Source organism: Periplaneta americana, chromosome 13, assembly GCF_040183065.1.
Source record: "Periplaneta americana isolate PAMFEO1 chromosome 13, P.americana_PAMFEO1_priV1, whole genome shotgun sequence".
NCBI classification, from domain to species: Eukaryota; Metazoa; Arthropoda; class Insecta; order Blattodea; family Blattidae; genus Periplaneta; species Periplaneta americana.
In genome coordinates, this window is record NC_091129.1 from 96,578,063 (window position 1) to 96,601,347 (window position 23,285).

General features: G+C 34.6%; 1 protein-coding gene and 1 long non-coding RNA gene across 5 annotated transcripts in view; one reads left to right on the top strand and one right to left on the bottom strand.

Moving 5' to 3' along the window:
- Nucleotides 1-23,285, bottom strand: part of LOC138712145 (uncharacterized) — a 204,356-nt gene that overhangs the window by 70,886 nt on the left and 110,185 nt on the right. The gene's annotated exons all lie outside the window — the stretch shown is intronic.
- Nucleotides 3,553-23,285, top strand: part of LOC138712130 (cytochrome P450 4C1-like) — a 74,819-nt gene continuing 55,086 nt past the window's right edge. The window contains exons 1-2 of one of the 4 annotated variants that reach the window (XM_069843588.1): nt 3,553-3,704; nt 22,439-22,626. In XM_069843588.1, coding sequence (XP_069699689.1) covers nt 22,455-22,626 — 172 coding nt within the window. In that variant the 5' untranslated portion in view covers nt 3,553-3,704; nt 22,439-22,454. Of the gene's footprint in view, nt 3,843-15,098; nt 15,221-19,387; nt 19,777-22,438; nt 22,627-23,285 lie in introns of those variants that run through there. The other 3 variants (XM_069843584.1, XM_069843587.1, XM_069843585.1) reach the window with 3 other exon arrangements.

A 23,285-nucleotide genomic window follows, 5' to 3' on the forward strand; every position in this document is an offset into this window, starting at 1 on the left:
TCCCTCCGGCCTCCCAACTAACACTCTATATGCATTTCTGTATTCGCCCATACGTGCTACATGCTCTGCCCATCTCAAGCGTCTGGATTTAATGTTCCTAATTATGTTAGGTGAAGAATAAAATGCGTTCAGTTCTGCGTTGTGTAACTTTCTCCATTCTCTTGTAACTTCATCCCTCTTAGCCCCAAATATTTTCCTAAGCACTTTATGCTCAAACATCTTAACCTATGTTCCTCTCTCAAAGTGAGAGTCCAAGTTTCACAACCATAAAAACAACCGGTAATATAACTGTTTTATAAATTCTAACTTTCAGATTTTTTGACAGCAGACTGGATGATAAAAGCTTCTCAGCCGAATAATAACGGGCATTTCCCATATTTATTCTGTGTTTAATTTCCTCCCGAGTGTCATTTATATTTGTTACTGTTGCTTCCAGGTATTTGAATTTTTTCACCTCTTCAAAGGATAAATTTCTAATTGTTATATTTCCATTTCGTACAATTTACTCTTCACGAGACAATCATATACTTTGCCTTTTCGGGATTTACTTCCAAACCTATCTCTTTACTTGCTTCACTTGCTTCAAGTAAAATTCTCGTGTTTTCCCCTATCATTTGTGGATTTTCTCCTAACATATCCACTATCCACATCATCCGCATAGACAAGCAGCTGATGTAACCCGTTCAATTTCAAACCCTCTCTGTTATCCTGGACTTTCCTAATGACATACTCTGGAGCAAAGTTAAAAAGTAAAGGTGATAGTGCATCTCCTTGCTTGAGCCCACAGTGAATTGGAAACGCATATGACAGAAACTGACCTATACGGACTTTGCTGTACGTTTCATTGAGACACATTTTAATTGATCGAACTAGTTTCTTAGGAATACCAAATTCAATAAGAATATCATATAAAACTTCTCTTTTAACCGAGTCATATGCCTTTTTGAAATTTATGAATAACTGATGCACTGTACCCTTATACTCCCATTTTTTCTCCATTATCTGTCGAATACAAAATATCTGATCAATAGTTGATCTATTAGCCTAAAACCACACTGATGATCCCCAATAATTTCATCTACATATGGAATTAATTTTCTCAAAAGAATATTGGACAAAATTTTGTACGACGTCAACAGAAGTGATATTCCTCGAAAGTTACTACAGTTAGTCTTGTCCCCCTTCTTAAAGATAGGTACGATTATGGACTCCTTCCATTGCTCTGGTACAATTTCCTTTTCCCAAATAGCAAGCACAAGCTTATATATTTCGTTAGATACTGCGCTTTCACCATCTTGTATTAATTAATGAATACCATACTTACGAGACAAAACTACAGTTTCTTTCTAAACACCCCCAAATGCCACACTACTGCTGGATTAAAACACAGCAGAAATTTTGGACCCTGAATATATAACGCATTACGTAGAGCTTATCATGAACCAAGTACACTGGACACACATAGATTTAGGAAACGAATTAGATTAATTATTTAATTCTTTTGTCTTTTATTAAGTTGTATGAGTTTAAAATTGCAATCTAATATTCGTGTACTTTGTAATTTCCATATTTGTATATGTCATTATATGGTCTGTATTTTAATATATATTTATATTATTGTGCTGAATTAACACTCTTCAATTTTATATAACTAGAATGAACTGCGCCCGAGCACGAGCTTCTGCTCTTTCGAGCTGCAATGCCTAATGTAGTGTAAACCTAGTGTATTAAATAAATAAATCTGAAATTTGAAAGCCAACTTCTTTCAAGAACTGGAATATGTAAACATTGACTGACCACCTATCAAGGCAGTCACGCTGCTCGATTCAGTTACAATGAAACCTATGTATTGTGAAGTTGTGTGACGTAGGCCTGTGTAGACATTAAACGGATATATGGTGCATAGACTCTATTGATGAACTATAAGTTTAGCCGTTAAAAATTTAATCAAAAATTAATATTTAAGGAATGGTACATTATATAGAAATGCAATTTTGTGTGTTGTATTTATGTTACTGTAAATGTACGAAGACCGATAAATCTTAGAATTTACCGGTATAACCTAACATTTACCGTTATAGTGCGGTAAAATCCCAAAATATCTTATTAGATGCATATATTTTACCGCGAAATGTTGGTAAATCTCAGGATTACCTATGCGAGCTGGTTAAATCTAGATCAAGAATCCAGAACGAAGAATCCCGCCTCCGTTGTGCAGATTCAGATATGTTTGCAGGGTTGATAAAGTGAAGCGGTTCCGAGAGGCTGCGAAAGAAGGTCTTGAAATGCAAACGAAGAAAATGAAAGCAGCCACTTGTAACAAAAATCCAAAGTTTTCAGTCAGATAGAATGTGAGAATTAAAGTACCGGATACAAAAATTGACGCAAAATCAATAATACTCGAAGCAGTGATCATAAATATTTAAGATTAGTTTTATCAACTTGGTACCAAAGCTGGCAAACTGAAGTCATTGTACTCTAGGAAAAGAAAGAAAGAAAAGAAAAAGAAAATTTTATCAACATCGAAAAATTAGGAAAATAAAAAATTAGTGTACGGGAAGTGGTTGGCAAGCTATCTTTCGTTGGAGGACAAGAGTTCAAAAAATGTAAATGTTTAAAAAGTGTTCAACAAAAAAGTGATTGTGCAAATCATCTTCCATGTTCTGTAATTCTAAATGTCATAACAACCTACCTTATTGTAACAAGAATTAACATTCATAATGTTTGTTTTACTTTATTTGTGGACCTAGGCTTTTTAAGGAGATGTAAAGGCTTTATTAATTTTTGTATGGAATACTATAACAGACAGTGGTTAAAATTGGAATATAAGAATATCTGAATACCTGCAATTTAAAATAAATACAAATTATTTCTGTTATTGCCGAGGTGATTTTTATTTATGTTTTTAAATGGACCCTAAAACAACAATAAAAATATGAATCGGAAATAGATATGTAAAAGTGCGAAGAACGGCAAAACTTAATAAAGATTTTTTATGAAATTAATAACATTTTACCACAGTTGATCGGTAAATCCTGAGATTTACCAACCTCTCATGGTAAAAGTTCAAAATGTATACATCTAATAAGATATTTCGGGGTTTTACCGCAATATAATGGTAAAATGTTAGGTTATACCGGTAAATCTTAGAATTTACCGGTCTTCGTACATTTACAGTAACATTTCCATTGTATTTTCATGATATGATAAAAATTTGAAGTTCATAGGTTAATAACTTACAAATTTTAGGATTTTCACCGATGCATTGCAAGTGGGTAGGGAAATGCGTGATTTAAAAGAGAGACCGAATTCTGGTGTCTTAATTTCTGGACCGTTACTAAACTCTGACGTCTGAAATGTGTGGACGAATAGTATATTCATTCCGACTTGGTGGCAACTAGCTTATACGGTTGTCATCTATTCGCTTTTATTTATATGAATATCTCAAAAGCCGTTCACGAACGACCACAACGATATTAGACTTTTAAGTTCAACTACTCTCCCAGATTCATCTCTCAGAGGAACACTATTTAGTCCCCTTCCACACGGAATAGGATGTTAATCATGAGTTCAGAAGTGCATACATACAGCAGAGATTGACGAATCGTTTTCGAGCATCGCAGTTGTGGCGAAGGACATCAACCCGAGGACAACCGCTTTTGGTGGTAGGACCAACATTCAACATTGGGAGCTTGTACGAAGAGGTACTAAAATGTTGCTGTAAAGCTATAAAGTTTCGTAATTAATTTGAATATAAAAGTGTAGTATTGTGATACAACGTGTGCAATATTCTATAGCGACGTCGTGTAAATTTGGAAGAAAATATCCGAGTTCATATCCAGGTAAGACAAGAAAGATATTATTCAACTTTACAAGTAGGAGATATTAGGTGAAATCATTCCATGCTCCTATATGTGCCTGGGGCATTTTATAAACTAGTGCGCAGCGATTCGGCGTATTTCGGGCTGTAAACGCGCTTGCCCAATGAATCTTATCTGCGTTCGATTCCCGCTTGGGCCGATTACCTTGTTTTATCTCCTGCAGCGATTCCCCTACTTGCAAGGCAAATTTCACTGAATTCATCTCGCCGAATGTCCTTCACAAACAAGAATGCCATGTACGTTACATAAATTTACAGATGATAATGCATCCTATCCCACTAAAATTGTTCCCAGTAATTACCGGCACCATCTAAAAATTTCATAATGAAACGTAACTTTAACGTAGAATTACGTTTATCTCCTCACTATTGTATGAAAAGATAACATGCGAAAGTACCGTAGCATCAAAATGCAACCCTCTCCATAGTTCTTCCCGTCTTCCCCTATTATCCTTGTTTTCTCCTCTCCTCCTTGTCTTCCCAACAATTTCTTTTTGATCCGTGATGTGAACCCCAATTAATAATAATAAAGTGGGATAATTATTGGTTTTACGAAAAGATGCAACGTATTTCCAAACTTTCTTTGATTCATTCTTTAAATTATCATCAATCGATTGTAAACATTTAAATTTGTTCAATTTAATCATAGCTTTGATTTATTTTCTAAAATTAGGAAAAAATTGATAATGATGATCAGTTTTGTATTTTTTAAATTTACGATGCGCTTTATTTATTTGTTTGTTTGTTTGTTTATTTATTTATTTCTCAATGAGTTGACGTAAATTGTTTGAAAACCATATGCGATAGTGTGACTTTTTAACAAACGTGACAGCGACAGACAGAGATATAGCATTATTTATAACTTGAGACAATGAATTAGTGGCAGCATTTACATCAGTAGACTGATAAATACTGTTCCAATCATAATTATTCTGCATAGAATAGAGATTTAGGTAATGAGCTTGAGAATAATTTAAGTAGAAACTATTATTGAAACTATTATGGCAATATGCAGGTAACGCTAAATTTAGTTCAAAATCAATTGAGATCGATGGGTGATAATTATCCTCAGGAACTAGAAAGTGATCGGCGAGTTTAACTGAATTATTGTAGACATTAGTAAAAAAAAAATATAGTAAATTTTCACTAGTAACAGTAAAGTTAATTTGAATTAAACCAAGGAGACAAGACGAGGAATATAAATCCATCGACTTAACTTTAAAATAATAATGAATATCACTAAGATTAAAACCAGTTGACCAATTCATACCAGAAGCATTGAAGTCAGCAAGGATAACTATTGTCAAATTATAACTATCAAGATTCTTTTTAATGAAATTAAGATAAGATTTTAAATGATTATGATCTGCAGGCCTATCATTTGAAAAATAATGATCTCCGATTGACAAATTATAAACATTAGTCATTTTAATTTCAACCAAAACCCATTAATTGATAATTTCTAAGTCATATCGGTGATATGTAAAAGGTAACTGGTTATTAATCGCTATAAGGAATCCCCCACATCTTTTTTTATTGGTATCTTCAAACATTGTCTGCACGAAACATAGTATAATTATTTGGAAATAAATTTGTATAATAATAATTATTTATTTATTTATTTATTATTAATATTTGTGTGCTGAACAACAGCCAGAGGCTAATTATAGTTCAGCACAATACACAAACAGAAGATACAAAGGTGCAAAACAAAATAAATAATATCTTAAATAAACAAAAACATATATAAATAAAATTGAGAACAAGAACAGTAAATACTAATATCAAAACGAAACTAAACCTTAAAAGGATCTAAATTGTGCCCATGCAAATTGGCATATTTTATGCATCTACAGACTGGAGAAAGTGATTTTGAATTTCTGTTATAAATTTTTTTTTGAAAGAATACGAAGGCTGATATTGTTTATGATAGACTCACAATCAATATCACCCTTGATAAATTCGCAAAAAAAAAAAATGATAATCAACATTTTGACGTCTAGCATAAAGGCTACAACATTTAAAATATTTTATTTATTTATTTATGCCTATAACAGGGCAAGCCCCAATTATAATATACAGTACAGATATTCGTTTACAAAAATAAAAAAAAACATAGATAACATAGAAAAAAAGGGATGAAACAGATACAAGTGTAAATACAAATTAAAATGGAAAATGAGAAAAGGAAAGAAAAAAAAAAGAACAGACAAATAGATACTACCTAAATAAGAGATACAGATATAGATACAAATGAAAAATACAAAATAAAATACATGAAAAATAGTTAAATATAGATATCATAGCCAAAAATGTAAAATGTAGTTGTAATTGGTAAATTACAGAGTAACAAATAGCAATATTATATAAAATCAACAACCTTCAGTATATTGATAAGAAAATGTTTGTATTCCGTGTAAGAAATGCAGAAATCTAGATCCCATGTTTTACATGTTTCATTGAAATTTGAACACATTTTTAACACTGGTGAATTTTTATGTGCTGAAGTGTTTGGTTTTTTATAATATAACAATTGACGGTTTCTTAAATGTGATGTTCTAGCGTTAATCTGGATTTGTGATAATATTTCGCTATTATCCAGTAGACCGTTGAATATTTTATACAATAAAAGTTGCTCAGCAAGTAATCTACGATTGGCAAGAGACATTAAATTAAATTCAGCAAGTAGATTGTTGTACGAAATTTTGTTATGGAGGGCTGAACAATGATATCTTCTAAAATACAGATATCTAGAGAATCGTTTTTGAATTTTTTCAATTTGATTACGATGTGATTTGCAAGTGGGTGACCAAATTACAGAGGCATATTCCAATTTAGCGCGAACATGACAATTAAAAAGAAGTGTCAAAGTCGAAGTGTTCTGTAAAGTTTTTGAATTTCTAATAATAAAACCCAGATTTTTGAAAGCATTATTTGTTATATTAAATATGTGACTATGAAAAGTCAAATTATGATTAATGGTTACGCCGAGATCTTTTACACACTATATTCGTTGTAATGGTTCACCGTTCAATGTATAATTACCTCTTAAATAAGATGTAGTCCTTGTATAAGTCATGTAACAGCATTTTTTTTGCATTAAAGTTTAACCCATTATTTAAAAGCCATTGATAAATATTGTTGATATCAATTTGTAGTAATTCTAGATCGGACGTATTTTGTATTGATTTGAATATCTTTAGATCATCAGCATAAAGTAAACATTTTGAATATTTAATTACTTTAGGCAAATCATTAATATAAATCAAGAATAATAGTGGGCCAAGATTTGAGCCTTGAGGTACTCCAGAATCAGCAGTGTAAATATATGACTCGCATTGATGGTATTTAACATATTGCTGTCTATTTATTAAATATGATGTCATTAATTTTAACATTTGTTGTGATTACAGGTAATCTCATAGTTAAAGTCAGAGGAATTGGGTATATATCGAAAAGCACATAAGAAAATACATTTTCTTTGAATATTTTCCAATTTAACCGAATCGGTTGAAGTAATGGAATTCCAGGCTACAGATGCATATTCAAGTTTAGATCGAACCAAAGTAAAGTATAGAATTAATAGTGACTCTGGAGTAGAAAAAGAAAAAGTTATAGACCTTATTAAACCAAGCATCCTTATTGAATGATTATAAATATATTGAACATGATCGTGAAAATATAATTTAGAATCGAGTAGTACACCAAGATCTTTAATAGAATTTTTCCTAATAATACAGACGTTATTAAGAGAATAATTAAATTTTATGGAAGTAGTTTTTCGAGAGTACGAAATGGCAAAAGTTTTTGTTTCATTAATTTTCATTCCATTATTGTCAGACCAAAGTTCAATAGAGTTAATATCATTTTGAAGAGTTTGGCAATCGGCAGAATTATTTATTGAACGAAATATTTTGAGATCATCAGCAAATAACAGGTAGTTTGAACTTATTCTTTTACATATGTCATCAATAAATAATAAAAATAATAGAGGGCCCAATGTAGATCCTTGGGGAACTCCACATAAACAATTAAATGGGTCCGAGAGAGAATCACCTAGACGAACACAACATTGTCTATTAGTTAAATAGTTTTCAACCAGCTCACGTACTTAGAAGAGAGACCAAAGTTTTTAAATTTATTTATCAAAATATTGTGAGGTACAACATCAAACGCTTTGCTAAAGTCGATATAAATTGAGTCAATTTGACCTTGAGTTTCAACAACAGGCATAACAAGATTAAGGTAGGATACTAAGTTTGTAGTTGTTGATTTACCTTTAGTAAAACCATGTTGGGCTGAATTAATTTTATTATTAACATAAAATGAAACATGTTTGTGGATTATTTTTTCAAAAATTTTTTAGAAATTGTTTAATATTGAAATAGGTCTATAATTGGAAACATTTTTTTACCATTCTTAAAGATAGGAATAATGGATGCTTCTTTCCAAAGCATAGGGTATGTACCGGTTAATAAACTTAAATTAAATATAAAAGTTAAAACGGGTATTAGAATATCAGAGGGCGGTCGGGTAGCTCAGTTGGTAGAGCAGCTGGCTACGGACTGAAAGGTCCGGGGTTCGATCCCAGGTGGTGACAGGATTTTTTCTCGTTGCCAAACTTTCAGAACGGCCCCGAGGTTCACTCAGCCTCCTATAAAATTGAGTACCGGGTCTTTCCCGGGGGTAAAAGGCGGTCAGAGCGTGGTGCCGACCACACCACCTCATTCTAGTGCCGAGGTCATGGAAAGCATGGGGCTCTACCTCCATGCCCCCCAAGTGCCTTCATGGCATGTTACGGGGATACCTTTACCTTTACCTTTTATTAGAATATCAGAACATCCCTTAATAATAAAATTAGGAATCCCATCAGTGCCCTTGGATTTATTAGGTTTAAGCTTTTTTATGGCTAATGAAACGTCATCAACTGTAATAAATAATAATAATAATAATAATAATAATAATAACAATAATAATAATAATAATGACTTTATTTAATCCGGCAGAGTTAAGGCATACGGTTTTCTCTTACATACAACCAGGATTTAAACTTGTTTACATAGTTGAACATACAACTGAATCGGATTTAAGAAATTACATACAGATACGATTTACACAATGAGATCAAAAGATGTAATTACATAAAAATTTACCTCATAAAATAAAAATAAACACAGTGCAATACATATTAATGTTGTTAGAATCAAATACGAATCACATAAAATCAGAAGCCGATAACTGAATAAAAATGTACACAATAGAAATAAAAATACACACATTGGAATACATATTACTATTAAATAACAATAGAAAGTAGAATTCACATAATTAAACCAGAAACCAACAATTGAATAAAATGTACACTATAAAGAAATAAATAATAACAAAACAACACAGTGGGATACATATTGGTATTAAGTGATAAATAAACACGATTTAAATTATTACACAATAAAAATGAGAAACAAAAAATAAAAATAAACACAGTGGAATACATTTCATTAAATATTTGCAACGCGTTAGGTCTGGCAACTCATCAAAAGATATTCTTCTAATTTACATTTAAAAGAAATTGAAGTTCGGCAGCTCTTGACTTCAGATGGTAAAGAATTCCAGTGAATAGAAATAGCAACAGTGAAAGATGAAGAATAAAGATATGATGTGTGGAGTGGAATTTCTAGCGTGTTATATTGTGACCGAGTATTTAAGATATGATAGCGAGAAAGATTGTGAAATCGAACAAATAAGTAAGAGGGAGCAGAGGTGTGCAAAATTCAGTACAAGAGAGAGAGAGAGAGAGAGAGAGAGAGAGAGAGTATGTAACTTTCTCCTCTCGTATAACATGAGCTACAATAATTTATTTATTTATTTATTTATTTATTTATTTATTTATTTATTTATTTATTTATTTATTTATTTATTTATTCTGGTGTAGTTAAGGCCATCAGGCCTTCTCTTCCACAACACCAGGAATACAAATACAATAACAGAAATAAAAAGGAAAAAAAAACAATATAAACGAAGTAAAGTCACACAAAAATATACACAGGTTGCAGTCACACAAACTTTAAATGAGTGATTAAGTATAATTAATTGTATCCTAATTAACTAACATAAACAAGAAACTTGCGATTTTAATCTGGAGTAAAAAAAAACACAAATCGACACTTCTAGCAATATCTAAAAAGCATTAAACAAGACAAAATTTTCCAATTTAATTTTGAATTGTGATAAAGTCCGGCAGTCCCTGACATCATTAGGTAGCGAATTCCAGAGACGAGGTATTTCTACAGTGTACGAGGATGAGTATAGAGACGTTCTATGATGAGGGATAGAAAGAAGTGCTTGATGTCGGTTTCGAAGAGTTGTAAGAAATTGAAAGCGCGATAAGAGATAATTCGGAGTAGAAGTATGCATGATTCTAAATAGAAGAGACAGTGAATGTATTGTTCTTCGTTCCTTCAGACGCACCCATGAAAGTAACTGGAGGGAAGGTGTTATATGGTCAAATTTACGAGTATTGCAGATGAATCGTATGCACACATTATGAACACGTTGTAGTCTCTCAGCTAAGAGTGAACTTACATTAGTTAGTAAGGAATCGCAATAATCAAAATGGGGCATTACAAGCGTCTGAATAAGATTCTTTTTTAGACTAAGTGGTAGAAATTCTTTCATATGAAACAAAGAGTGAAGTTGAGAAAATATTTTTTTGCAAGTGTGTGTTACTTGGGTGTTCCAATTTAGATCGCTATCCATAAAAATGCCAAGATTTTTAACTGTTTCACTGTATTTAACAATAATCCCATTCAATGTTATATGTGGTATAGTACCACTATCAAGAGTACTTCGTAGACGATTATGTCCCATTACGATTGCTTGCGATTTCTCTGGATTTAACCTTAATCCAAATTTGTGTGACCACAGTGAAATCGAATTTAAGTCTTCGTTTATTTTATTTACTGCGTCACTAGTCTCATCAGGGTGGAAATGCAAATAAATTTGCAAGTCGTCAGCATACATATGGTATTTGCAGTGTTTTATCATTTTAGTCACGTCATTAATATAAATCATGAAGAGTAAAGGTCCGAGAACTGATCCTTGTTGAATTCCAGATTTCACGACACACCATCTTGAAGAATAATCGCATGCAATGACACATTGTTGACGTTCGCGAAGGTAGGATTCAAACCAAGTAACAGAACTTTCAGAAAGATGCAGAAGTCTTAATTTACATAATAGAAGGTCCGTGTCAACTGTATCAAATGCCTTACTGAAGTCAAGTAATGTCAGTAATGTTAATTTACGTTCATCTGTGGCTTCACGTATATCCTCATTCACTTTTAGTAGTGCTGTAGTCGTACTATGTCCATTTCTGAACCCGGATTGGTATTCGTCCAGTAAGGCATGTTCGGTTAGATAGTTCATTAGTTGTTTGTGAACAATACGTTCCAGAGCTTTTGATAGGGCAGGTAGGATACTAATTGGACGGAAATCATTTGCACATAATGGGGTTTTAATTTTAGGGATCGGACGGATAAAGGCTTTCTTCCAGAGGTTCGGTTAGGTAGAAGTTATGAGTGAGGCGTTGAATATATGTGTTAATGTCGGCAGTATTATGTCCAATATTTTCTTCAATAATATTATACTAATATTATCCACACCTTCAGCTTTAGAAGTAATACGTTTTATTGCCGCTCTCACTTCAGTTTCTGTGACATAAGTGAAGAAAAATATTTCTCTATCCGGAATTGGAGTCATTTGTAATTCGTTAACTGTCTGCTGTTTGTCAACCGTATCCAAGGTTATTGACTGTACCGTTGCAAAATGGTCATTTAGTTCGTCAAGAGAAACTGGCACACTGTCTACCTGAGTCCTGGGATTTCCTAAGCCAATTATCCGTAAGTTTCTCCACAGTTCGGAAGGGTCAGCTCCCCCCTTCAAGATGTTATGAAAATGTCTCAGTTTTGTCGAAAGAAGGCGATTTGTGATCTTACAAAGAGATGAAGCCTTGAGATTAATAAACAAAAATAACGAAATTATGAGCACTCAACAAGAGATAAACCTTTTACCGCGACACGAGATTGCAAGAAATGCCAAATAAACTCGGCGACCTTGAAGTTATCGACATCGCAGTAGGAAACCGAAGCACACAGTTTGAAAACGATTTATCTGTAGGTCTTCATAGATACTAAAAAGTGCTTGTAAATGACCAAAATTTCTTTGAATCTTCTCTTTGGCTATTTACCGACATTATAGTAAATTGTGAATCTAGTGCTGCTTCAGGGAACCCATCTCTGAATCTGTACAACAAAGCAAGGCAAATAATTTCTGAATATATCAAAGCAAGGCAAATAATTTCTGAATATATCAAAGCAAGGCAGAGAATTTCTGAAGCGTTTCGACCTCTGGAAAGAAGTGAAAATATATTACGGAGAAAGTTCGTCAAGAGTAGAATTACTCTACACTTTCTCTACACCTCCGCGGAAATATTGACTTGGAAAATCAGACAAAAATAAATGCGAAAGCTATCGACAAATACCTGTTTCTTGTGACGTCAAATATGTAGACCTATACATAAGATAGAATTTGTGATAAGAGTAAAAAAAATCGCACTGTCGATATTTTTATACACAACATTTGTGAATGTATGCTTTAAGTCCTAACTGTCACTATTTCATTATAATATACTACATACATTATGTCCCGCGTCGTGGCTTCCGTCGTGGTCTAAGGCATAATGCCTAGATCTGGCATTACGGCGTGCTGATTCGAATTCTCATGTGGAAGGATTTTCTCATGAACCTTTGACAAGTGTATAGGATCGTTTCCCACCCAGCATTATGGAAAAAAATGTTATGTCTTATTTAAAGTCGCTCGCAACTGCCGAGGTTATATCAGCGTCGCCGGTGTGCCGAAATTTTTTCCCGCAGAAGTTCTTTTACATTCCCGTAAATCTACTGACGTGAGCCTGTCGCACTTAAGGACACTTAAATGCCATCTATCTGGCTCGGAATCGAACCCGCAATCTCGGACATACAAGACCAGTGTTATACCAACTGCGCCAACCACGTCGACCCCAGCATCATTAAATTGGGGAGATACGATAGGAGCGAAATTCTGTGTCGTAAACCAGCGACTATTAGGCCTATGTTTACGGTGATCATCGTGTTCACCACACGATACCTCAATCCTGTTGGATGATCGTTCACCTCTACTGAGGCATAATGACGTATGACCAGCAGCCGTCTGATCAGCCTTCCTCTCATTGACTGTTCACGCAAATGACGGACAGGTGAACTACAGTACATGACAATAAAATTATGTCCCACGTAAAATATTCGTTTCCATTTAGGCAATTCAAGTGACATTACTCACATGCGGGAAGTAGCCTCCTATTCAACAGCGATATCGACAACTTTCGATTATGTGTGTCACGAGATCAGCTATGTTCGATGTGATGTGTTGCGATATCGGCGACTTTCGATTATGTATGTCGCAAAGTCAGCTACACTCGATAATGTGTGTCGCATGGCGATTTTCGATTATGTGTGTCGCGAGATCATCTATGTTCGGTGAGATGTGTTGTGATATCGACGACTTTCGATTATGTATGTCGAAAAATCAATTACATTCGAGGATGTGTCGCATGGCGATTTTCGAATATGTGTGTCGCGAGATAAGCTATGTTCGGTGAGATGTGTTGCGATATCGGCGACTTTCGATTATGTATGTCGCAAATCAACTAATTTCGATGATGTGTGTCGCATGGCGATTTTTGATTAAGTGTGTCGTGAGATCAGCTACGTTCGGCGAGATGTGTTGCGATATCGGCGACTTTCGATTATGTATATCGTAAAATCAGCTACGTTCGATGATGTTGTCGCATGACGATTTTCGATTAAGTGTGTCACGAGATCAGCTATGTTCGGTGAGATGTGTTGCGATATCGGCAATTTTTTATTATGTATGTCGCAAAATCAGCTACGTTCGATGATGTGTGTCGCATGACGATTTTCGATTATGTGTGTCGCGAGATCAGCTATGTTCGGTGAGATATGTTGCGATATCGGCGACTTTCCACTATGTATGTCGTAAAATTAGCTACGTTCCATTATGTGTATCACATGGCGATTTTCGAATATGCTGTGTGTGTCGCGAGGTCAGCTATGTTCGGTGAGATGTGTTGCGATATCGGCGACTTTCGATTATGTATGTCGCAAAATCAGCTACGTTCGATGATGTGTGTCGCATGGCGATTTTCGATTATGTGTGTCGCGAGATCAGCTATGTTCGGTGAGATATGTTGCGATATCGGCGACTTTCCATTATGTATGTCGTAAAATTAGCTACGTTCGATGATGTGTGTCGCATGGCGATTTTCGAATATGCTGTGTGTGTCGCGAGATCAGCTATGTTCGGTGAGATGTGTTGCGATATCGGCGACTTTCGATTATGTATGTCGCAAAATCAGCTACGTTCGATGATGTGTGTCGCATGGCGATTTTCGAATATGTGTGTCGCGAGATCAGCTATGTTCGGTGAGATGTGTTGCGATATCGGCGACTTTCGATTATATATGTCGAAAAATCAGCTACGTTCGACGATGTGTGTCGCATGGCGATTTTCGAATATGCTGTGTGTGTCGCGAGATCAGCTATGTTCGGTGAGATGTGTTGCGATATCGGCGACTTTCGATTATGTATGTCGCAAAATCAGCTACGTTCGATGATGTGTGTCGCATGGCGATTTTTGATTAAGTGTGTCGCGAGATCAGCTACGTTCGGCGAGATGTGTCACAACATCGACTTTCGATTACGTGTGACTTGAGATCAGCGATGTTCTCTGAGGTGTGTAATAGTATCGACGACTTTCAATAAGTGATGCGAGAACGGTAACGTCCAATCAAATTGTCGAAAGATTTGGTAAGTTGGGTCAGATGTGCAAAGGAATTAGCGACGTTCGGACAGATACATCGTGAGACTAAGTTCAGTTAGATGTTGCTATATCGGGGACATCAACCGAGGGCGTTTCAATCGTGATAGTTTGCTAATCTCTGCAACGTACAGTAACCGCAAACCCGAATATAACGGGAACAAAAGTCAAGTGGTCAGTCTTGAAAAAAGATAAAAAGTATGTCAATAATGTTGTAAACACATTACACAATCATGTTTAAATCTGCAAAGAAAGATAGGCCTAATAGGAGTACAACTACGTAGTAGATCCTCTCAAACTCAAATGTTGAGATGGAGTAAGGCGGTTCATGTCTTTGTAATATGTTAGTTGTTGCAAGCCAGTGTGAATAAGTGGAAGCTTGTATTCCAACGGTTTATTTTAAAAGTATGTATGACATTTTTGTATAATGAATATGCATATACTGAGAACATTGTATCCATGCTGGTTACTAATATCTATTCCGTATGGAGGTAATATTTAATTGTAAATGTTTAATAAACCTTCTATAGTATTAAGAATACCATATACCATTTATTAAAAAAATACATTATATAGATATTTATGGACGTATTCATAGACATTCTTAGCGCAGGCTTTCGGTGGATGATCAGCGAACTAACGTTTTTCGTATTCATAAACCAGTATCAGTGATATGATATGATGTGATATATGATATGATATGATATATGATATGATATATGATATGATATATGATATGATATGATATGATATGATATGATATATGATATTATATGATATGATATATGATATGATATGATATGATATGATATATATGATATGATATATGATATGAATCCTGTTTAGCACGCTCGTAGCGCGGGCTAGCGAAATGTCTATGATTAGCACCCTAAGAGGTTATAAATATAATGTGTCCTTTCAAAGATTTTTGCCTATTTCAACGCGATCAACAAAAAGTTTGGTCTGGGATTAATCGAATAACTATAGTCGCATGAAACGTTTATGATATTCGTCATTGCTACTGTGAGCATGGTTGGGACTGTAAGGATATTTGGGACTTGGAATGGAAGTTTGATATTTCTTTTCATAATGCAATTGATAGTTTATTAGCATTAATGAAGAACTGCTATCTTCGTCAAAATGTGTATAAGCATTTGTTTTGACATTATTAACATAGTGGAAGAAAAAAAATAACTTTTTTATCTGCCTCCCACCCATGAGAATGTTTCCTTGTCAGCTAGGTTACAGTTCATTTCGTAAAGATAAAAGTTTAGACGCTTCAAATTCGTTGCGCCGTATTATAAAGGTCACGCCCTTTTTGGCGATAAAAGCGGGAAGAATAGACACTAAAGGGTACCACATCAAGTATATTTTTTTTCGTTGTTACTAACGGCGTAGCATCTATTAGTGCTTTACGGCTGTGATGGAGTTGTCAACAATGTGACGCTGAACTTGTGCTCAGGTTACTTCCCAGCAACAGTCCTGATATAATTATATTTCATATTTTTCAAGATTGGCTAATTATTATTAAATCGGCACACTTACAATCACACTCGTACAAATTTCTAGACTCTAAACACCCAGACAACTTTTCTTCTTCAAGAAAAATTCACTGAGAGTAGAGTCCGGGAATCGAACCTGAACCTCCAGATCTGAAGCCAGCATGCTCACCAACATAACACGGAGGCTGGCAAATAACAGCAGTAGAAGAAGCACGTTATGGTAGCACATTACATCTCAATATAAAACTGCGATTAGGTCCTTTGATATATTAGGTAGTTTCATAAATTCGTACGTTTTTGTTCATCACAACACTGCGTCGTTAGGAGATTATTAATTTATCATCTGTCATTTGTCATTTATTATTTGGAGTGTTGTTTTGTAAATACATCTTGAATTTTGCGGATCTGAAGAAATTTTTGCTACTTGTGGGCTAAGTAAGTTCGAATGTCAAGGGAGGAAAAAAAAATAACAAACACTTTTCGACATATTCTTATGGTCGAGTCCAATAGAGGAGCAAAGACAGTGGAGGCGGCTCGAAACGTTTGTGCGTGTACGGGGAGAATGCCATCCGAGTAAGCTCTGCAAGAAAATGGTTCTGTTGTTCCAACACAACACCCCATAGAAAAAGCATCCATCCACAGAAGATGGTTTTATGCGTCGGTGGATAAAAAAGGCTAAAAATTGTGTCATAACTGCTGACAATTATTTCCAAAAACTTAGTTGCCTTGCGGCCGCAATTAAATAAAAATGACTGGGAATAGAGCATCAAGTGCTGCTGTAACAATTTAATGGACGCTCGCACTTTGCTAACATTACTAAAGTAACTATCCAGGAGCTTGATTGGGAGGTGATTTCATATCCTCCATAATCTTCTAAGCTTGAGTCATATTTCCACCTTTTCCGTTCTATATCCAATAATCTTCAAATGAACTCCTTTGATAACGAAGATGCTTTATAAATTTGACTCGACGGCTTCTTTAAAACCCGGATCAGACGCAACAGCTTATTTGACGTTTTAGTTGCACATGCAAAACGTTGCAAGTAAGAAGGAGCGTGTGGACTGTAAAATTGAGCGATTTTTAGAAGTGAATGCTTCCAACTCAGTGTTCAGTCTTCGTTAAGTTCTAAAAATTTCTCTATTTTACGGTCTACACCAGTGATGTCAAAGCAAGCGCATTTTTCTGACCTTGACGTCGTGCGCGGGCAGCAAGCGCTAAGTATGCAAAGAGGAAGGGTTGTGTATATGAATAAGCAAACTGTTGGATTAAGAAAACAGTGGTGTACAGACTTCAAACGGAACGTGAAATTTTATGTCGTTATTTTTATATGGCTTCTTTCTGTTTAATATTATTTATATTGTCTGTAAAACAAAAGTACTAACACTGATTTCTTAATATTGCACTTGTGTTTTAAATCTTAATAACATAATAGAGAGTTAAGAAGAAATATTCACTTAAATTCCATAGTAGTATAATATTATACTGTATTAAGTGGATGAAACACATCATTCATAAAGAAAGTGATATTCCAAAGAAAGATATTGAGTATGACATTACAAGTTGGAATTTATATTGATGGTATCTTTAGCCTTACAAAAGTAATCAATAAACTAATAAAAACAATATTACAGTACAAAGCAAAGTTACCTAGGCACTGTACTGTTTTAAGTGTAACTAATATTACATAACAAAACTCTTATCGCATTATGCTTTTAAGGTGATATTTGTGAGCAACTTCCTATCATCAGAATATTAAATTATTTTTTCGAAATCTGCTGAAGCTATAGGGCTGACATTTTTACAACACATGGACATGTATCTTTTGCTTATGATGTAACAGTAGTTGCTTTGTTAATTCATTTCCTTACAAACAATTTCCATGCGAATATTTTCAAAATTTTCAATAGACTATCTTCAGTTATATGTATATACGGTATATTAGATTTACGAAAACATTCTGTCAGGCTATTAAATAAATAGGCCTATACCTGAAAATTTCACTTTTGTATACGAAAAGTTGAGAAAATATTTCTTTCGAATAAAAAAATCAAACTTGTGAAAAATGAGTATTAAATTTAATACTTACATTCTTATAATGCACTTATACTTCTCAGGCAAATCTAAAAATTAACATGGATACAGTTTTAATAAGTTCTCTTCCCTTTATCTATTGAATCAGTGCTGGCCATCCCTGAATATAGCTCGACCAAGCTGCATATACAACCTCTTTCGTCTGTCTCTTTCCTTTCCGCTGTAAAGCGCTCAGGCTCCCCTGGGCTCTAAAGCGCGCGCTTGCTCCTGTGGGCATCAATTGACATGCCTGATCTACACGCTAACGTTTTGCTTGTGCAAGTAAAACATCAAGTAAGCCGTTGCGTCTGGACCGGACTTAACTCCAAACCAGCAGATTTCTTCAGACACGAAATCTAAAACTTCTCCAGCGTTGGCAGAGAGTCATAGATAATGTAGGAGAATATAATACTACTGATCAATTTTTATCATCTATTCGTGTCAAATATAAACTTCCGGCCGCACTTTGACCCTGACGTTACTCAGCCTCTAACAGAAATGAGTACCAGGGGTATTTCCCTTGGGAAGTGATTTGTACAATTTAGGGACTTGTGGTTCTGATCCTGCTTATCAGTACTCGACTGGGAATGTAAATGCTGAAGCAGAATAATCGGATTTCCGCAGCCAGAATCTCTGTGCCGAACAGTAAACAAAACACTTAAGAAAAAAAAAACAAAAGTCACGACATTATTGATGGAACAGCTGAAACCTCAATGCGTAAAATCATAAGGAGTTTAGAAAATTAGTTTTAATAGTAATATTCATCAAACTTGAACATTGCACATTGATCTCAAAAGTGTATCTTCGCCGCTAAAAGTAAATATTGACATATTAGTGTTAACTGTACAACAATATTCTGGTTACATGACACAGAAGAGAGGTGCTGACCTTCACCAACAGTGACCTCATAATAATTGTATGATGGTGGTGGAACGTTTGAAGTTTGATTTGCGGATAAACACTGTATTTTTATAGGATGCGTGTTTTCCGGGCTAGAAGGCCGTGGTCTGTCGGTGCTACGCATCCTACCAACGCCGGCCGTGAAAGCCTACATTCCAAGACTGTGTTTCTATTTTTATATAAGTTTGATTTCCGGACAGACATTCAATAGGGTATTAGGGTAAACATTGGTAATTTCGTGGCAGTGGTTATTTCGTGATACTTTTTCTTTGCCCTTTCCTGAACTAACCAATGGTGTTATGAGATTCAAATTTCCGCCAAGGAATTGCATATGTTGTCCGGTTTCCAGAAACATACAGCTACGCTATGTGTGACTATTGTAGCTGCTTCAGTGAGCTTTTATGTTTGGAGAGAGCAAGCTAGCGTCGACTTCTCAGGCGTACAAATTTTGTGGATGTTTGTAATTACATTACAGGCTTATTACTAAAGGTAAGCGAAATTTTGTTGAGCATTAAGCGTTACATTTTATATTATATTAAAAATTGTATTACAATACGAATTTTAGAAATCTGAAGGTAAGATGTGATAACAAAAAAGAAAAGGGGGACGCAATGCGTTCAGTGTAGCTTCTGTTTGATTTATCATGCTAAGTGCCAATGATAAGTGCTAGATGACTTACTTGCAAGAATTGTGACAGAAGATGAAACAATGCTCCACCATTTTGGACCGGAGACAGAGGCAGACAATCATGCAAATTCACCAAAGAAATAGAAATTCAAAAGTGCACCTTCGGCAGGAAAAGTTATGGCTACTGTGTTTTTCGATTCAGAAGGACTCTTGGTTGTGGATATCGTGCCACACGGAACAACCATTAATTCTGACGCATATGTGGCAACTCTCAAGAAACTTCAAGCTCGACTGAGTCGTGTTCGAGAACATCGGGAGAAGCAGGATGTTCTGCTATTACACGACAACGCACAGCCATATGTCAGTCACAAGACCACAGACCAGATCAGAAAATTCGGATAGACAACACTGAAACATCCGCCTTACAGTCCTGAACTGGCACCGTGCGATTACCATCTCTTTGGTAAACTGAAGGATCCCTTCGCGGAACGAGGTTAGAAGATGACTCCCTTGTGCACGCTGCTAAAGAGTGGCTCAGACGTGTTGGTTCAGACTTTTACCGTGCTGGTCTACAGGTTCTCGTTCCTAGGTTACGTAATGCAGTTGAAAGGGACGGGGATTATGTGGAAAAGTGATATTTTGTTCCTAAAGGATGCATCTAGATTCTGTGAAAATAGCAAAGCTGTAGGATAAAAATATAATTTTTAAACAAATGTTATGCATTACTTTTGAAGTTACCCTAGTAATATAGGCTATAGTAAAGTCCGTAATAAAAGTGTTCACCTTTTCAGAGCAAAGAAGATCCCTTTTCAATTTCAATTTTTACTTTTATTTCATTCTTATTATGTGCTGATATGTATTTCTATGTTTTCTTGCTATGAATATTAGACGGAATTACTATGTTTGGAGTCTTGTAACAGCAAATGAGAATTTCATTTCACTTTAATGAATTTTTTCACAATTCTTCTACCTCTCACGAAATTATCAATGTAATATCACGAAATTACAAAGGTTATCACGAAATAACCAACCTTTTAGCTTAAGTTGTAAAAGTGGTTTTTGGCACTTGTTCAAGAACGTGTTCATCTTTTATGTCTCCAGATTTGTACAGCAAATTATCGTCTTTTAGATGAAAAAATCTGAATAAGGATATATTTACATATTTGCATTTTAAATTAATTTTCATGAAATTATCACGAAATTACCAATGTTTACCCTATACAACATTTATATTTGAAGCAATATTTGGTTACAGTATTTAAACTTACCTCTGTTATTTTATATAAGACTACATTAGAAAATACGTAAATAACTTATTGTTATATTACAATGATGGGGGAGGTTCGCTAAGAAGACGCCTATATATCCTATTTTTATTAAAAATTACATAGACATTGCTTACTTACATGGCAACTTTTTTTACAGTGTTGTAATTAACCAAAAGACTGTAATAATTGCAAGAGTGTCAATATACGAACACTTAAATAATTACAAGGACATCTCTATCCAAAGACTAAATAATTTCTAATTGTTGCTATTCAAACATTGAAATAATTACAATGATATCCCTATCCAAATATTGAAATAATTATAAGGACTTCGCTATCCAAATATTGAAATAATTACAAGCGTATCTCTAGGCAAATACTGAAATAATTACAATGATATCTCTATCCAAACATTGAAATAATTACAATTATATCTCTATGCAAACACTGAAATATTATAAAGACTTCGCTATTCAAACACTGAAATAATTACAAGTGTATCTCTATGCAAACATTGAAATAAGCACCAGTATGGCGCTATTTTTAATCAAAACGAACCATAAAATTCACTCGATATTTGTTGATAAAGTGGTTTTCCACACAAAATCTAACCTATTCATGTACGAGGCGCGTTCAATAAGTAATTTTCCCATAGCTGTAAAATTTGTCATTCATTTACATTCACCTACTTCACACATTCTTGAACTTTATTTATGGCCTACTTCTCCAGGTAATCATCTTCGATGTTGAGGCATCTGTCCTGTTTGTATAACTACTTTTCAATGTCTCTCCAAAGAATATATATTATATGGCTCTGACTATAAAAAACGCCGCACTGCTGTTTCGACCTGCCCATCGTTCTGGACCTTCCAAATCTTTGGTCAGTGCTGAGAATAGATGGAAGTCGTTAGGCGCCAAATCAGGGCTGTAATGCGGATATTCAAGACACTCCCAGCGAAAGCGTGCAATATGGAATAGAGTTTCGTTTGCAATATATCACCTAAACAAACACTGTGGTTACTATAACTGATCCATATATATTATTTTGGTTTCGTCGGACCAAACAACATTGTCCCAGAAATCCTATTCTTTGTTTAGGTGCTCTTTTGCAAATCTGATTCTATCCCTACGATTCTTTCTGCTAATAAAGGACCTTTTCCTTGCTATTCTTCCATAGAATACTGCAATTTAAAATACGATCTGTACGAATAATATTGTCACTAACTGTATCTATATAATATATCGATTCTTTTCAGAGGATTTGTCGACACAATGGATGCTCTCGTGCTTGTACTGGCTGGGGTGCTGTTCGTGATTGCGTGTCGACTTTTCTTGCATCGCAGAATAAGGGTGCAGTTCGCCAGAAAAGTGGATCTGATCCCCGGACCGGTAGCATATCCTTTCATTGGCTCGATAGGGCCTCTGCTCTTCAAGAAAAATAACGGTAATTATAACTATTCATCAAACTATGATTATGTCTTTCTTTATTTACTCCGTCTTCACTTTGTCTACATATTTTTATAACTTTCTATATCTATTAAACTTTGGATTGTAATGAAAGGCCAGGCGTCTTGACCCATCCATTTTAAAAATGAAGAGTACATGGGAAAAACGATCAAAGTCACAATTCTCTTAAGGATGATGTCATTTTCTAATTAAGTATATTACTGCAAAATGTATTGCTGTTCGTAATTAAAGTATGTCTGTATCCGTGGTGATAGTTTTCCTTTACCAATTTTGATAAGAAAAACACGAAAATTTGCAGTGGTATACTACTGAATTAGATGATATCACATTCAAATATGTTTGTTTATTGTTTTCCAATTTTGAGCATTTGAAAACTAAGTTATTAGCTCTTGTAAATAGTTCACGGACTAATTGTTTTCTTTATTATATACCTGAATGTTATATGAGTACGTCTATCAACATCGTTACACATAAAGGGCGACGACCAACGGGATATTTATTCTTAATGGACATATTTTTACTCTTCTCTACACATTCGTGTCGTAATTACACGTGTTATCAAGTGTTGAAAACGGAGTAACTATTGGCATGGACACAGAATTTTGGCTCTATATTTATTCATGAAGTAAGACATAT